The following is an 18,657-nucleotide window of genomic DNA, read 5'->3' as shown; positions in this document are numbered from 1 at the left end:
AAGCTATTGCTCGCCTGAAGTATAGTATCTCATGATAAGCTGTAGACCACACAATCTACCTAGAGAGAGTTTTGATCTGTATTTTTCATAGCTGTTTTACATACCACCACAGACTGAGGCTGGCACTTAGACTGCATTGAATGAGCTGTATTCCGCCATAAGCAAACAAGAAAATGCTCACCCAGAGGCGGTGCTCCTAGTAGCCGGGGACTTTAATGCAGGGAAACTTAAACCCGTTTAACAAAATTTAGAGCAGCATGCTAAATGTGCAACCAGAGGGGGAAAAACTCCACCTTTACTCCACACAGAGACACATACAAAGCTCTCCCTCGCCCTCCATTTGGCAAATCTGACCATACTTTTTTCCTTCTGATTAACGCTTACAAGCAAAAGTTAAAGCAGGAAGCACCAGTGACTCGATCAATAAAAAAATTGGTCAGATAAAGCAGATGCTAAGCTACAGGACTGTTTTGCTAGCACAGACTGGAATATGTTCCGGGATTCCTCCGATGGCATTGAGGAGTACACCACATCAGTCATTGGTTTCATCAATAAGTGCATCGATGACGTTGTCCACACAGTGACCGTACATGCATACCCCAACCAGAAACCATGGATTACAGACAACAGCCTCACTGAGCTAAAGGCTAGAGATGCCGCTTTCAAGGAGCGGGACTCTAACCCGGAAGCTTATAAGAAGTCCCGCTATGCTCTCCTACGAACCATCAAACAGGCAAAGTGTCAATACAGGACTAAGATTGAATCGTACTACACCGGCTCTGACGCTCAACGGATGTGGCAGGGCTTGCAAACCATTACAGACTACAAAGGGAAGCACAGCCGAGAGATGCCCAGTGACACAAGCCTACCAGACGAGCTAAACTACTTCTATGCTCGCTTCGAGGCAAATAACACTGAAACATGCATGAGTGCACCAGCTGTTCCGGAAGACTGTGTGATCACGCTCTCCGCAACCGATGTGAGTAAGACCTTTAAACAGGTCAACATTCACAAGGCCCCAGGGCCAGACGGATTACCAGGATGTGTACTGCGAGCATGCGCTGACCAACTGTCAAGTGTCTTCACTGACATTTTCAAACTCTCCCTGTCTGAGTCTGTAATACCAACATGTTTGAAGCAGACCACCATAGCCCCTGTTCCCAAGAACACTAAGGTTACCTGCCTAAATGATTACCGACCCGTAGCACTCACGTCTGTAGCCATGAAGTGCTTTGAAAAGCTGGTCATGGCTCACATCAACACCATTATCCCAGAAACCCTAGACCCACTCCAATTTGCATACCGCCCCAACAGATCCACAGATGATGCAATCTCTATTGCGCTCCACACTGCCCTTTCCCACCTGGACAAAAGGAACACCTATGTGAGAATGCTATTCATTGACTACCGCTCAGCATTCAAAACCATAGTGCCCTCAAAGCTCATCAATAAGCTAAGGACCCTGGGACTAAACACCTCCCTCTGCAACTGGATCCTGGACTTCCTGACGGGCCACCCCCAGGTGGTAAGGGTAGGTAACACATCCACCACGCTGATCCTCAACACAGGGGCCCCTCAGGGGTGCGTGCTCAGTCCCCTCCTATACTCCCTGTTCAGTCATGACTGCACGGCCAGGCACGACTCCAATTCCATCATTAAGTTTGCCGATGACACAACAGTGGTAGGCCTGATCAACGACAACAACGAGACAGCCTATAGGGAGGTCAGAGACCTGGCCGTGTGGTGCCAGGACAACAACCTCTCCCTCAGCGTGATTAAGACAAAGGAGATGATTGTGGACTACGGGAAAAAGAGGACCGAGCACGCCCCCATTCTCATCGACGGGGCTGTAGTGGAGCAGGTTGAGAGCTTCAAGTGTCCTTGGTGTCCACATCACCAACAAACTAACATGGTCCAAACACACCAAGACAGTCGTGAAGAGGGCACGACAAAACCTATTCCCCCTCAGGAGACTGAATAGATTTGGCATGGGTCCTCCGATCCTTAAAGGGTTCTACAGCTGCACCATCGAGAGCATCCTGACTGGTTGCATCACTGCCTGGTATGGCATCTGCTCGGCCTCTGACCGCAAGGCACTACAGAGGGTAGTGCGAACGGTCCAGTACATCATTGGGGCCAAGCTTCCTGCCACCCAGGACCTCTATACCAGGCAGTCAGAGGAATACCCTAAAAATTGTCAAAGACTCCAGCCAACCTAGTCATAGACTGTTCTCTCTGCTACTGCACGGCAAGCGGTACCGAAGCGCCAAGTCTAGGTCCAAGAGGCTTCTAAACAGCTTCTACCCCCAAGCCATAAGACTCCTGAACACCTAATCAAATGGCTACCCATAATATTTGCATTGCCCCCCCTCCCCTCTCCCCCTCTTTTACTGCTCTCTGTTGTTATCATCTATGCATAGTCACTTTAATAAACTCTACCTACATGTACATATTACCTCAACTGGTGCCCCGCACATTGACTCTTCACCGGTACCCCCCATGTATATAGTCTTGCTATTGTTATTTTACTGCTGCTCTTTAATTACTTGTTACTTTTATTTCTTATTCTTATCTGTATTTTTTAAACTGCATTGTTGGTTAAGGGCTCTTAAGTAAGCATTTCACTGTAAGGTTTACACCTGTTGTATTCGGCGCATGTGACTAATACAATTTGATTTGATTTTTAATTGAAGTTACAGAACAGAGTAGCGGTGTTCTATAGTACACTGTATTACTTCTCCAACTAATATAAGGACAGGACATGAGATGGGAGTAGAAACTAACGTGGGCATTGTTTAATGCACTTCGCAGAACAATACATTCCAAGCATTCCAATGTATGTAAGCAGGGGGGCGTTACAGGTGCCCTAAAGAACATCAATACACAACACTTGTAGAATATAACTTATTTTCTACTCCCAATATAATGTAAGCAAGACCCATTTTGTCCTAATCCAAGCATCTCCAAAGCAATGCGTTCTAATCTAAACAATGTGTCACAAGATGAGGAATGAAGACTGTACTCCAACAGAAGCAATCATTGCTATTACTCCTTAATTTGATTATTATAGCTCATCTGATTAAATCAGTCACACTTTATTAATCTGTACCAGGAACGATTGTGCATCTGATCTTGCCAATTAATCCAATGAAAGACACATTTTATTAAAGCTAATATTTACTGTACCTTTGGAAGTCCTCTGCCTCATACACTTACATATTCATGCTGTGGTAGGCAGAGTTTTGGAGATGGAGGATGAAGTTATGTTTCTGTATCGCTAACATAAAGGGGATTTTCTCTGAATCACATTACAGCTATTTGCTAATAATCCCAAGGACAAGTGACCTGCAAGCTTACTATAACTCCCCAGTTATTGTAAACGTATAATCCTCAGCGTGGAGCCGATTTGGTTATTGTTTAAAAAGGAATTGGAGGCGAGGGAAAGTAGGTATGCTATGTGAGGTGGTCGCTTGGGCAACCTCATTAGGATGAAAACACAGGAAGCAAAGGTCAAGAGGTCATCGACTGGATGTTTACAAGTCATTCTAGTGTCAGAAACGTTGCGTTTCCTGTTTTTCATATTAAATATTAAAGCTGGCATTCATTGATTAGTGTTGGATTTTCACAAATTATTTTCAGTGATTTTTCTATGTAGTTGTATCCCTGAACTAGCACACCTGATTCAATTAGTCAAGGGACTGATGATTAGTTGAGAAGTTGAATCAGGTGTGCAAGCCCTGGAATAGATGAAATACAATGGACAGCCAGCGGGGTCCCCTCGGAATTGTTTGAGTCATGCTATAGAACGATGGTTAGGCTTATACCGACTGTTTTAGTACTGTATGTATTATTTGAGTGTGTTGACGTAACTATTATTTTGGTTACAATTTACAGCCAAGGTTACAAACTTTTTCAAATTTTCAGGCATCACCACGGTCCTGACCATGACCACGTTAAGCATCAGCGCACGCCACTCCCTCCCCAAGGTCTCCTACGCCACCGCCATGGACTGGTTCATTGCCGTGTGTTTCGCCTTTGTCTTCTCCGCTCTCATCGAGTTCGCTGCCGTCAACTACTTCACCAACGCAGAGATGGAGAGACTGAAAAGGAAGCCACCAAAATGCCCGCCGGCACCCCAAACAACCCCAGTGAAAGTGAAGGATATGGAGGAAGTTCTGCAGGTGTGTTAAGACCTATCCTCATTCCCTATACCCTTTTCCACTTCAGAGACTGAAGTGTGTACTTGTTCGTTCCCCTTCGTTAATTTGTATGCTGATCATCAAATGGAGATTCATTGCAAGTCTAAAAATTGGCGAAATAGACTTATAGACCGACGGTTACTTTAGCATTGATCATTTATTAAGTTTGGAGGGTCTCTCTCTATTTTCCTGGCTGTCTCTCCCTCTTTGTACCTCTTTTTTTTCTCTTTGTACTCTCTTTGTACCTCTTTTTTTCTCTTTGTACCTCTTTTTTTCTCTTTGTACCTCTTTTTTTCTCTTTGTACCTCTTTTTTTCTCTTTGTACCTCTTTCTGCCAGCATTCTCTCCCACTCTCTACATGATATCATGAGCTAGAAACATTCACTTCCTGAAGGCCAAATAGGAATAGTAAATGGTGAATACATGTTAAGTTTGTCCCATTTAGAGTACAGCTGCACAGCTGTCTGCTTAGATCAATGCACGCCATTTGTAATCCAGCGCAGAGGCTTAGCAATATTATCTCTAAAAATTCTAAATATGCTCTGAATGTCCTACATTTGCTTGCTTTCTCATAATTTCAAAAAAATTCTTCAGCATGAAGATAAATTGTTTTGAAGACTTGTGTTATAGAATATTCTTAACATTTTCATTTCTTACCTACATTTACAATGTGTTGCAAGCATGTTTGCAAGAGCCATTTTGGTATTACAAAAAAATGTACGGCTCCTACAAAGGTTTTGGTTTTGCTCGTCATACTGAGTACAGCATGTTCTCATGAAAGGGTATTCGTGCGAATCGCGTGTAATGGGGGTTGACCAAACATGTTCATATTGAATTCATTACGCCATGCATTTGCACTCTACTGTAGTAAGAGCACAATCCTTCATTTAAGGGGAAATTGCATGCTAACTATCACATGTCACAGTCCAACTGTTGATTGATGGCTGATACTGACCGGAAAACAGCCATACATTCCCCCTGTATGGCCCGATGACTGCTTAAAGTGTGCCCTGTGGATCTCAAATCTTTGTGCAGAGTAATCGCGCCTGAATGCAGTTTTAGTGACAACAGCACATCAATGGATTAGCAGGTTGCCACAGCAACACTGCTGGGGCACATCTGTACAAGTTTCAGAAGCCCTGGCGCCGGGAGATAACTCTGTTCCTACAGAGCTGTGGCTCCAGCCTCGCACAGCTAACAGTGGGCAAATCTGCTCGGCATTAGGGCCCGCGGTGTGTATTGATGTGGCTCAGATTGATCTAAAATCTTTTACCTCCCAGCCATAGTGATGTCAAACCTAGCCTAGTGTCCACAGCACTGCGCCTCACATTTCTCAGACCGTAAGCAATACGCTTAGCCAGTTAGCACATTCCAGTGGGGGAATTATCACCGGTGAGGCTATAGTGCAGCACCTCCCTCTTCTGGGGCTGAAACCTATGCTAGCTCTCAGGAGATAAGCTCTTTTGATGTTTTACTGTACTGCCATGCTGCCCCATGGAACAGTACTTTGTGACATAAGCTTGTGTGAAATGAGTGAAAACCTACACAAATAATGTCTGGGAGCTGGGCTATTCTACCACGCAGTGCAGTATGTATGCAGACTAAAGAGTGTCGGCGGTATAAAGTAGGCCAGTCATATTCAGGCCCATAGGCAAGGTGTAGAATCAGAGGTTCTTGACTGTTAACATGGTATAGCTCTTAATAGTTGATATTTATCAGCTCAGTACAATTGTCATATTGTACCTTATCACAAAGAATCAAGTAAAATAGTCACATTTAATTCAAATTGCTCCACTTCAAGGGATTTGCTTGTTGTTGCACATGAGTGAACTATGTGCACAATTCATTCACATCACTGCAGTTTTGGGTTGATGGTTATTTTTCCCTCTCCACAGCATAACCCTGACACCAATGGTAACCTGCGGAAACGGATGAACTATATGTCCCAGCTAGATGGCCAGAAAGCTGAATCCAACAGCACAGCAGCGGCAAGAGGGGTAACCAGGAAACAACCCCAGTCTGTCCAATCATCTTCATCCAAGGGGGCAACTGGCGGTGCCATCATCCTACCACACTCCAGCCCCGGCCCCGCCAGCCAATCCAACACTTCCTCCTTGACCCTGTCTGCCATGAACATGCCCCTGGCTCCACCCACAACTGAGAGAGCAATGACAATACCAGCCAACCAGAGCCAGCCCACTGCTGACTCCTCGCTCCAGGACCTTCTAGGACCCAGACTGGAGCACATTCACCTCATGGGCAAAAATGAGCCCAAGCAGTCGCCATGCTCCCAGCCGACCGCCGCCAATATGGGCGGGACCAGTAAAATCGACAAGTATGCCCGCATCCTGTTCCCGGTGTCCTTTGGCGCATTCAACATGGTCTACTGGGTGGTTTACTTGTCCAAAGATACCATGGAGGCCAAATTTAGAGGCCAAATCTAGTTTCTAACTCCTCTTGGGGTCATTTTGGGAATCATTTTCTACAAAATGTAAAATGACAGGAGGAAAAAGAGCTTTGGAGACATGGGAGATTAAATCATTTTTCAACTAACAAGGAAACCAAATATGCTGGACAAGAGCCTCAAAAGATTACACCCAGGAATACTAATCTCAGCACATCTGTTTGTTTCATTTCCGAGAAGTCTTCTGAGAATGAGCATGGTAACAAAACCATTTTAAAAATGTCTGATTCGAACAAATATCACAACTATCCCCTGGGTGGCCATATCCAATATGCAATACAGTAAGGGTTTGATGGATTGGTTAGTTGTTTTAATGTTAGTGAGTAGAGTAACGGCTAATAGGTCCCTCTATTCTTAGCAGGCATTGCGCCAACGACAAAGGATAAGGACAATATCACTGAAGATGAGCTGGACACACAAGTCGCAAGGTGTCGAGCATATGAACAAGAAGATTTTGGGTGTATTTTCTCCCTTACTGATGACCAGAAGTAAATGACTGGGTATGTTGTCATTTTGTTCTTGTATCAAAAGTAGATACATTTTTGTCCACTCAAGTCTAATTTGTGCTCCCAAGTCTATACAGCAAACCTCGACCAAGCTTTGTTAAATAGCATAGAATGAGGATACCAAATACCATAGATGCTGGCCTATTTACTTCACTCAGTACCCTACAAACAACATTTCCAGGGGGGTAATGTTCTTCTAAGCCCCATTAGTTCCCTCCAAAAACATTCTAGGAAGTCTTTGTTTGAATGTTCAACTATGAAACGATGAGTGTTTTTCTTTAACATTGTCCGTTTCTGGAACATTGTGTACTAATGTATTCAATCAATATTCTTCTTTCATGTTAACTTACAAAGGAACATATTGTAGGAACCCTTTGGTTTGGGAACGTTTCCTCTGAGATCGTGAGTGTTTATTTGTTAGCAAATGTGGGGCCTGATTCATACCTGTTATTGTGCATCATGTGTGCAGAGGAAGGGTCATTCCCCATAACCAAATTCCTACTATTAAATGTAGAATGGCATGCACTACCATGAGTCCATCGGGACACGCCCAGAAGTTCTGTTGGTTACCCACTGGGCGCACTACGTCATTTCAACATGGAAATGTTGGTAATATTTGGTTGAGACGTTGATCAAAAAGATTTCAACCTTTTATTCACCCACTCAAAAAGAAAGCCATGAGTTTATTAAATTCCCAATGTGTTATCACTGTGCTTTTACCCCTCTAACAGCACAACCAAATTCCAATGGGAAAAACAATGTCGGATTTTTGGTTTAGTTGTCATCTAAATGTGTTATTAGTGCGCTTTCAGCCGTTTTAAAAAGCAGAACAAAGTTCAAATGGAAATACAATGTTAGATGTTGTATTTATAGACGAACTTCATGTGTTATCACTGTGCTTCATCTAATAGCGGAACCAAATGACCTGGGTTGCAGTTGAGCTGACATTTAAAGTGCAGGTGGCGCTGTCGCGATTCTGCGCAGATTATTATAGCAATTGTGAAGATCTCCGCAGACCTGCGACCTTTGCATGCTGTCTTGAACATGCACGCTTTCTATGATTACATAAGAAGACATTTAGTAACAGTAACCTCGGTGTGGCCATGGACGTGTTACTCATATTAGGTTCATTAAGTACTGTTACATTAGTTTGTAAGATAGCCTTAACTTCATGCTATTTACTGTATTACAAAAGTAATATTGAATTGTTTGTCACCAAATATCAAAGTTTAAAGGAGACGTTCTGTATCTAATGATTGGAAAGTTTCATCTGTGCCACTGGCTTAATCCGATTCTTTAAAATGTTGAGTTTTGGTTGAGATGGAGGTATATAAATTATTAAATTGTATACAAACTGGAATCAAAGCCAGTCTGTCAGTGGCAAAGAACTATCCAAACAGAAAATACATCTCCTTCAAATGTTAATATTTGGTTGCGTTGAATAACAAAACAAAACACAACTCCATATCCAGCTTGTCTAAAAATGAATAACTGACGTTGGATTCACGTCTCCATCTCAACCAAAAAGTTAAAGTTAAAGAATAGGACTAAATAAAATCAAAAGGGAAATGTACTTTATTCAAAGTTTGATTTAGTACTATTCTTCAACTTAGATTTTTGGTTGAGATGAAGACGTGTATCCAACATAATAATTAATAACTTTAAACCTTTAAATCAACCAAAGCTTGAAACCCTCGACCCATGTGTTTTTAGTTGAACCCTGGGTTGAATTGAAACAGTAGCTGTTGAGGACTTCGCACATGTTATATAGACCTGAATAGTATCATTGATGATATTGTGTACTTATAAAGTATGGTTACATTTCATTTGCTTTTTTAATAGTCATTCTCCCCATAGCACATTGGTAGTAGTCAGTGACATATCGAAGCTGGGCTTGGTTAAAACCCTGGATGTGAGACATTTACATTACATTTAAGTCATTTAGCAGACGCTCTTATCCAGAGCGACTTACAAAATACCAAAGGGATAGATCAATTCTCCAGTAGGAGGTGCTGCCCAGCCTATATTTTTTTTCCTGATAGTGAGTTTAACGTTGAAGGTCTGACATTGGTACAAATTCAACATATTTTATACAAGGTTCGTGTATGTTGAAAGTTGGTTTCCCTGATGACATAATCCTGTGGTTTTAAATATCACCCTCAAAAAAACAGGTTACGTTCTTTTTTCAAATCCATTGTATTTTCCACATTGATTCCACATCACCATACATTGACAAATTAAATTGAAACAACGTTGGTTCAACCACTTTGTGCCCAGTGGGTAGGGACTTGGTGGGAAAGTGTGCTATGTAATTCTCTCTGATCGTTAGGTATCGAGGGTCTTTATAGGGTCTCTATGCCAACTTTGGAAAGATTTCCACTGATAAGTTACAGAAGTCTACATGGTCAATTCTTACACTTGTGCTATGTCCATAGCATCCTCTTACGGTGAAAGTGTACTTCTGTCTAATCTTTCCCTGATGGCAACTCTCCTCTCGCGTTGTCAGCTGAGGTGATGTCACCTGCAGAGGCATGGTCGGTGATCATGCTGAAGCTTGGTTTCCTGCAGTGCTAATGGCTATTATCACCCAGACAGGTCACACATCGATGGCCCCTCTGTCACTGTTGACGTAATAGTGCATTTCTTCCATTTCCTGAAGGTGGGGCTCAAAACAGAGGCTGATGGACAGATCAAGATGTCTGCCTCAGCTTCATGTCTCCTCGACGCACTCGTGTGAAATTGATTCTGCCCCCCCACCCCCCCAACGTCACGCACACACTCATCGTCCCCTTAACAAAACACACATCCACGTACAACAACACTCTTTAAGGACCTTGTTAGCAGCAGGTGAGATGGTGGTTTGATGCATTTCTCTGTGTTCTATTTTCCCAGCTGTCCCCATTGTTTTCTGTCTCAATAACACACCTTGCCTAGGGATTGATGTGGGTGTCATCGGTGGGTCGCCTTGCTTGTTTAAACAATCCTAGGCTAGACGGCGGCCGGCTAATGAAAGTTAGGTCTTACGTAAGGAGCTCCTGGATGCTGTTTGGGAGCGGCAGAACAGAGGAGAAGTGTAGTGAGTCTAGTGGAAATAGCCAGAGTGCTCTTGCAGAGGATGTGGTTGACTGGTTACATCTGATACTTAAGCATCTACCTGGGTGGTTAGCATCACCATAGCAGAGGGAGATAGAGGTATTGCCTAGGCCCAATGAGGAAACACATCAACGTCACAGTTTTTTTTTTTCTTAAGTACAATATATATTTTTTTTATGTCCTGAATATCTGAGGCTGCTTAGAAGAAGCAGATCTGGGAAATAATGTGTTAAAACACCGCAAACCCGGACATAAACAGTCCACCACTGTTAAGCCCAAGTGTTGGATTTTCTTTTTTTTTAATTGCCCACTGAGAACATCGTTAGAGACATGGTCCTGAAGGTCAATAGTTCAATTTATAGGACATACGTTGGTTTTCATAACGCCCTGTTCATTGTCGCATATTAATCAGAAACGCAACTCTTTCAAAGGTCCTTTTTATCATATGTATTTTTGGTTCAATAATATGTGGGGTTACATTTCAGTGTAATTGTGTCTTACACAAAAGTCTTGTGAGGTTTGTGTTCTTATGCGGTAACTATAATTTCAGCTTGGAGATCACGTTAAGCTTTCCTCCACCCATTTGTATGGTTTTAACGATTACTGTCATATTGGACTCAGGTACAGAGCTTTGTCTTTGTTTTCTGTTTTCGGGATAAAGCTTATTCCTCGATCTACTGCCATTGGAAGATAATCATATTTGGTAAATGACTTGGCAATGGAAGTCTTTGTCTCTGAGAAACACTGGAGATTGAAAATGATTTATTGTGCAATTAATTATGTGCGCAGATATCCATAATTGTCTTTGGAATACCTCCAGAGACCAGAACCAAGCCCAGGAGAGAAATATAACTACAATAAGAATTGGGATGGCATACACATGGGTGGAACTTCTTAAGTATATATTTTGACTTCTTTCCAAAAAGGTCAACCCTTACAACACATTGTGGACTCCTCCTGACTGTACATACAACAATAACCGAATGTCTTTGTACAAAATACTGACGTTTTTGTAGTCACGAGAATATTTATCGTTGCCCTATGCAAGAATGACACTATAGAATTGTTACATAGTTGCCCATGCTGGGTTCCTTGGTGAGGAAGTGACATCACCATCAGCCAAATAAACAGAGTGCATATGTTACAGCATTTGGTAGTACTGTTTTCTCCATCTTCTCTTCCTGAAGAATTCAGCAGGTTTTGTGTTACTATATGTTATGTGGTCAGCCATTAGGCTATATAGTTAATGTTCCAGCCATGTGTCTTCTTCAGCCCCCTATCTGGTAAAAGGCTTGTATTGTGATGCGTTTTAACAAACAAAAAAAATAAATAACTAGGTGAATCTGTTTGTATAACAAAATGTTTACATCCATATTAGGACATCCCTAACCCCTAACACAGGTCAAACATAAACCCTCCAGTTTTGTCCCGTTCTCTCTTTTTTTGGACATCCTAACCCTTAGGGCTAAAGTGTTACAAACTGCAGAGTGCAAAGTAACTGCAGTGACAGCCCCCGTGTGAAAAATAATAATAGCTTGGCTGTAAATAACATTGACAATTTGTCGGTGCTTGACTGGGCAATTTCACAAAGCAATTAAAGCATAATTAAGAAATATTACTTCATAGACGGTTGGCTAAGCGCATGTCACTGACAAGTGCTAGGCAAAGGGCTGAGGGCTGTGACTCGTGCTTGTTGTGTCCTGCTGCTGCTATCCCCATTTTACACAGGGACATCTCACTGGTTAGCATCTGCATGTCACAGCAGTCAATGGTGTGAGCAACTCGACAACAACCCCAAACTGGATTGAAATGAGGAAATGTCTCAATTAGTAGAGTATTGTGTCCGAGTACAGTATTGGTGGTGACATATATGCATGTACTCTACTGTGGGTTTTTCCTCTCTTTACCCACAACAGTTTTGTCTGTTCATGTAGCCAATTGCTTCTTTGATTATAGTAAGGAAAGACAGTTGTACTAATCTCATTTTCATAATCAGGGGTTATATTTCATTATTCAAAATGATTGGAATCCTTACCTTGCTTCTTACCTTTGCCAAAATCAACTCACATCCTCTTCATGTCCATAAAAGGTCAACACACTAGTCTGTCCTACTTTAAATATGTTTACTATAATGCCCCCTGCTGACATGTTATGATATTACACAATAAACTGAAAATACTGTAGCAGCAATAACTATAAAGCCTTACTGTTTTTTAGTGTACGTTGTCAGAATTTGCCTACTGATAATGAGTCTTGCAGCCTAATCTAAGGGGACAGAACTATACAAATGTAAACATCTAAGCTACCAACCTTTTACTGAAATAGACATATTAACCCAGAGGTATTTCATTTGTGATGTTTTGGTAGTGATTAGGGCATATTTATAGATTTAGTCATGTGTTATAAGGTTGTGTTTTGTTGGATTCTTTTTTGTACTGCCCTCAACTACGCTTTTCAAGATGATAGGTCCTGACTTTGTGTGGTGTGATAATGAAAGTTGTGGGTGTATTACATTTTCTTACATAATATTTTGTTTTCCTAGTATCTTGTACCCTACCAAAAACAAGAGTGCTCCAGCATCTGTGGTGCTTGGACCTCTAAGTTCAGAAATGCATTCACATACAAATGTACACACATTCATCTATACTCAGTGGTGGAAAAAGTACCCAATTGTCATAACGGTAAAGATAACTTAATAGAAAATGACTAGTAAAAGTGAAATTCCCCCAGTAAAATACTACTTGAGTAAAAGTCGAAGTATTTGGTTTTAAATATACTTAAGTATAAAAAAGTAAAGTAAAATTATTTAAAAAAATTCAAATTCCTTATATTAAGCAAACTAGAAAGCACCATTTTCTTGTTTTTTTATTTATGGATAGTCCAACACTCCAAGACATAATTTACAAACGAAGCATGTGTTTAGTAAGTTCCTCAGATCAGAGGCAGTAGGGATGACCAGCAATGTTCTCTTGATAATTGGGTGAATTGGACCATTTTCCTGTCCTGTTAAGCATTCAAGTACTTTTGGAGTGTCAGGGAAATGGAGTAAAAAATACATTATTTTCATTAGGAATGTAATGAAGTAAAAGTTGCCAAAAATATAAATAGTAAAGTACAGATACCCCCTCTCAAACTATTCAAGTACTACTTTAAAAGTAGGCCTACAGCCTATACTTATTTAGGCTAACCGTTTGTTTTGCACCTTTTTGTGCATTTCCTATTTCTTATGGTTAAATAAAAAACTCTCCCACTGTAAGAATTCCCTTCCATTGCTGGATGTTCTTCTCCTTGAGCATATTCATGTTTTCTCGTTAATGTTATTCTCAGAGAAATGTACTGAAGAGAATTGGTCACAACGAACTGCAACAAAAAAAAAAGAGACGGAGGTAGAATTCCATTTGGTTTGTTTCCTTGGTAACCTGAAGTAAATTAGCAACTAAATGCAAACAGATTAACACCTGGGAATTACATTGCCAAGGACACAAGGTTGGCATCTTAATTCACATACATGTGTGTATAATTCATTCATCTCTCCTCCACATAAGAGAAGAGCTAAAAATATATATATTTTTAAATGGTTATGTATGGACTTCATTACATTAATAATTTCATCTTTCATAATTTTTTCACTGTTTAGTCTTTCTTCAGTTTGGTGCATTTACTCTAAATTAAAGTGGGGTTAAATCTGAAAGTTTGGGAGTGCCATTTTCAGTTGCCCATGTTCCCTAATTGCATCTAGAAATGAAAAGGCATACATTTTCTTTATTTTGTACATACTTCATAATTCAGTTGTTTCTATTGTTTCATAACAGGGAAGCATTTCGGGTTACCATTACATTTGAGTAAAGGAAAAGCAAAGCAACACAAAAGCTAAATCTCCATTATATGCATGACATGTTTCACAATTTAAACAATCATTTCAGCGAGACCCATGTATGTGTGTAACCAATTTCATTAATGTATGTATTAATTAATGTTTTTATTAATCCATACTTAGAGTCAATAACCAACACTTGTAACAGAGGAAAAGCTAAGTATTTGTGAAGCATGACTGAGTTATTGTTGCCATCTGTCAGAGCACATTAATCATGTGCAATGTTTTGAAATGCATAAATGTTTTACAGATTCATGAACAACACCAGAATATCAAGGTATGCCAAGTGTCATACTATTTCACATTTTTGTCACCTGGCATTCTAGAGAGACAAGGGTTCTACATTAGGTTTGAATAGCGGGAACCGAGATTTACCAATATTTCCAGCCCAAAACCCACTCCCTTTTCCCGGGATAACTAACTGCAAGAAACCGGTAAATTATAATAAAGATTTATATGAATGTGAAATGGAGCTGTTAAATGATATGCAATTCCTAAATCTGACTTCTCTATGGCCTTCTCTCTTCTATCTACATGATCAATGCTTAGGGTGGGGGAAAGACGGTGCATCTCATCATGTAGTGCAGTTCACAATGCATGTATCTCATCATGGTAACATTTTTAATTGTGACAGATAGGCCTACATTTGCTGCAGCATAATATGCTACAGTAAAATAAAGACTGAATGCGCTTCTAATTTACACATCTCCATTTGGCTTTTGGGGTTCAAATAATTTTTTATTGTAAAGATATTTTTTTTGCAGCTGCAGTTTTAAAACGTATCACTCGAATATCATTGCTTCAAATCAGTGCACGCAAGCTCTGTCTTTCTCTTTCCATCAATACCATATATACATTATGTATAAAAAGGTATGTGGACACCCTTTAAGTTAGTGGAATCAGCTATTTCAGCCACACCCATTGCTGACAGGTGTATAAAATCGAGCACACAGCCATGCAATCTCCATAGACAAACATTGGCAGTAGAATGGCCTTACAGAAGAGCTCAGTGACTTTCAACATGGCACCATCATAGGATGTCACCTTTCCAACAAGTCAGTTAGGCTAATTTCTGTCTTGCTAGAGCTGCCCCGGTCAACTGTAAGTGCTGTTATTGTGAAGTGGAAACGTCTAAGTGCAACAACGGCTCAGCCATGAAGTGGTAGGCCACAGAAACTCGCAGAACGGGACCGCCGAGTGTTGAAGCGTGTAAAAATCATCTGTCCTCAGTTGCAACACTCACTACCGAGTTCCAAGCTGCCTCTGGAAGCAACGTCAGCACAAGAACTGTTCAGGTTTCCATTGCCGAGCAGCCGCACACAAGCCTAAAATCACAATGTGTAATGCCAATCGGCAGCTGGAGTTGTAAAACTCGCCGCCATTGGACTTTGGAGCAGTGGAAACGCGTTCTCTGGAGTGATGAATCATGCTTTACCATCTGGCACTCTGACTGACAAATTTGGTTTTGCCGGATGCCAGGAGAACGCTAGCTGCCCCAATGTATAGTGCCAACTGTAAAGTTTGGTCGGGGGCTGTTTTTCATGGTTCATTGAAGTTCCAATGAAGGAAAATATTAACGCTACAGCATACAATAACATTCTAGACAATTCTGTGCTTCCAACTTTGTGGCAACACTTTCCTGTTTCAACATGACAAGCCCCCATGCACAAAGCGAGGTTCATATAGAAATGGTTAATCGAGGTCGGTGTGGAAGAACTTGACTGGCCTTCACAGAGCCCTGACCTCAACCCCATCGAACACCTTTGGGATGAATTGGCACGCCGACTGTGAGCCGGGCCTAACCACCCAACATCAGTGCCAGACCTCACTAATGGTCTTGTGACTGAATGGAAGCAAGTCCCCGCAGCTATGTTCCAACATCTAGTGGAAAGCCTTCCCAGAAGAGTGGAGGCTGTTATAGCTGCACAGGGGGGACCAACTCCATATTAATGGCCATAATTTTGGAATGAGATGTTCGATGAACAGGTGCCCATATACTTCTGGTCATGTAGTATGTATGTATGGATGTATGGATGGATGGATGGATGGATGGATGGATGGATGGATAGACTACCAGTCAAAAGTTTTAGAACACCTACTCATTCAAGGGTTTGTCTTTATTTTACTATTTTCTACATTGTACAATAATAGTGAAGACATCAAAACTATGAAATAACACATAAGGAATCATGTAGTAACTCAAAGTTCTAAACAAATCAAAATATTGTATATTTGAGATTCTTCAAATAGCCACCCTTTGCCTTCATGACAGCTTTACACACTCTTGGCATTCTCTCAACCAGCCTCATGAGGTAGTCACCTGGAATGCATTTCAATTAACAGGTGTGCCTTGTTAAAAGTACATTTTTTGGCATTTATTTCCTTCTTAATGCCTTTGAGCCAATAAATTGTGTTGTGACAAGGTAGCCCTATTTGGTAAAAGACCAAGTCCATATTATGGCGAGAACAGCTCAAATAAGCAAGGAGAAATGACAGTCCATCATTACTTTAAGACATGGTCAGTCAATATGGAAAATTTCATGAACTTTCAAAGTTTCTTCAAGTGCAGTCGCAAAAAAACATCAAGCGCTATGATGAAACTGGCTCTCATGAGCACCGCCACAGGAAAGGAAGACCCAGAGTTACCTCTGCTGCAGAGGATAAGTTCATTAGAGAGTTTCCAGCCTCAGATATTGCAGCTCAAATAAATGCTTCTCAGAGTTCAAGTAACAGACATCTCAACATCAACTGTTCAGAGGAGCCTGTGTGAATCAGGCAACCATGGACGAATTGCTGCATAAAAACCACTACTAAGGACACCAATAAGAAGAAGAGACTTGCTTGGGCCAAGAAACACGAGCAATGGACATTAGACCTGTGGAAATGTGTCCTTTGGTCTGGAGTCTAAATTGGAGATTTTTGGTTTCAACCGCTGTGTGTTTGTGAGATGCTGTGTGGGTGAATGGATGATCTCTGCATGTGTAGTTCCCACCGTAAAGCATGGAGGAGGAGGTGTTATGGTGTGAGGGTGCTTTGCTGGTGACACTGATTTATTTAGAATTCAAGGCACACTTAACCAGCATGGTTATTCTACAATGTAGAAAATAGTAAAATAAAGAAAATCCTTGAATGAGTAGGTGTTCTAAAACTTTTGACCGTTAGTGTAGACTGATTCTTCGTGAAGAGAAGAAAAGGTATCTGTATCTTATTCTAGTCCTATATTATTCAGCATGTCATTACAATGCTGAAGATCAGCTCAATGAAACACTTCATTTAACTGCTGAAAGAAAGGAAGGAATGAAACAACAATAGAGAGAGAAAGAGGTAGGCTAATAGGCATCTTGCAAAGCATTAGGGGAAATGTTAGGAAAGGTAAGCTATACAGTGCCTACAGAAAGCATTCATACCCCTTGACTTATCCACATTTTGTCTTACCCATCTACACACAATACCCCATAATGACAAAGTGAAAACATGTTTTTAGATACTTTAGCAAATGTATTGAAATACAGAAATATCTCATTTACATAAGTATTTACGCCCCTTGGCTATGACACTCCAAATTAAGCTCAGGTACATCCAATTTCATTTGATCATCCTTGTGATGTCGCTACAATTGATTGGAGTCCACCTGAGGCCAATTCAATTGTTTGGACATGATTTAGAAAGAAACACGCCCGTCTATACACAGTAAGGTCCCACAGTTGACTGTTCATGTCAGAGCAGAAACTATATCATGAAGTCCAAGGAACTGTCCGTAGATCTCTGAGATTTGTGATGAGGCATAGTATATCTGGGGATGGGGATAAAACAATTTCTAGATTGTTGAAAGTTTCCAAGAGCACAGTGGTCTCCATCATTGAGAAATTGAAAAAAATGTCCCATCTAACTTAACAGAGCTTGAGAAAATCTGCAAAGAAGAATGGGAGAAAATCCCTGAATCCAGATGTGCAAAGCTGATACAGACCTACCTAAATATGAACGAAAGCTGTAATCGCAAAGTATTGACTCAGGGGTGTGAATACTTATGTAAATTAGATGTTTCTGTATTTCATTTTCAATACAATTGCAAAAATATGTTTTCACTTTTTCATTGTGGACTATTGTCTGTAGATGGGTGCGGAAAAATATTTAATCCATTTTGAATTCAGGCTGTAACACAGAATGTGGATTAAGTCAAGGGGTATGAATACTTTCTGAAGGCACTGTATACATTGAGTGTACAAAACATCAGACACCTTCCGAATACCGAATTGCAGTCATGGAAAAAGACGTTGTTCCTAAAGTTTTGTAAACTCAGGTTATATAAGGCTACATATGCATCAGCCTACTAATTATAAAAATGTAAAATGGGGCCTATTATATTTCAAAACAAGGCAACAGTAAACATGTCATCCCCCACAAATGATGCAGCCCCATGGAGCTTGTTTCATTTACATCTACGGGCTTTTATATTTTCCTGTCGTGCATAAGGTGCGGTAGCATTGGCCTATATATCATAGGCTATGTATTGGATAACAG

General features: G+C 40.9%; 1 protein-coding gene across 1 annotated transcript in view; it reads left to right on the top strand.

Annotated features, from left to right (window-relative positions):
• LOC106611614 (gamma-aminobutyric acid receptor subunit alpha-4-like) overlaps positions 1 to 12,974 on the top strand; it is a 43,476-nt gene extending 30,502 nt beyond the window's left edge. The window contains exons 8-9 of the mRNA XM_014212003.2: positions 3,925 to 4,181; positions 6,095 to 12,974. Of these exons, the coding sequence (XP_014067478.1) occupies positions 3,925 to 4,181; positions 6,095 to 6,643 (806 nt within the window). The 3' untranslated portion in view covers positions 6,644 to 12,974. The remainder of the gene's footprint in view (positions 1 to 3,924; positions 4,182 to 6,094) is intronic.
• The last annotated feature ends 5,683 nt before the right edge of the window (positions 12,975 to 18,657 follow it).

The sequence above is a fragment of the Salmo salar genome, chromosome ssa09 (assembly GCF_905237065.1).
Source record: "Salmo salar chromosome ssa09, Ssal_v3.1, whole genome shotgun sequence".
NCBI classification, from domain to species: domain Eukaryota; kingdom Metazoa; phylum Chordata; class Actinopteri; order Salmoniformes; family Salmonidae; genus Salmo; species Salmo salar.
This window is presented reverse-complemented; position numbering and strand designations above follow the sequence as displayed.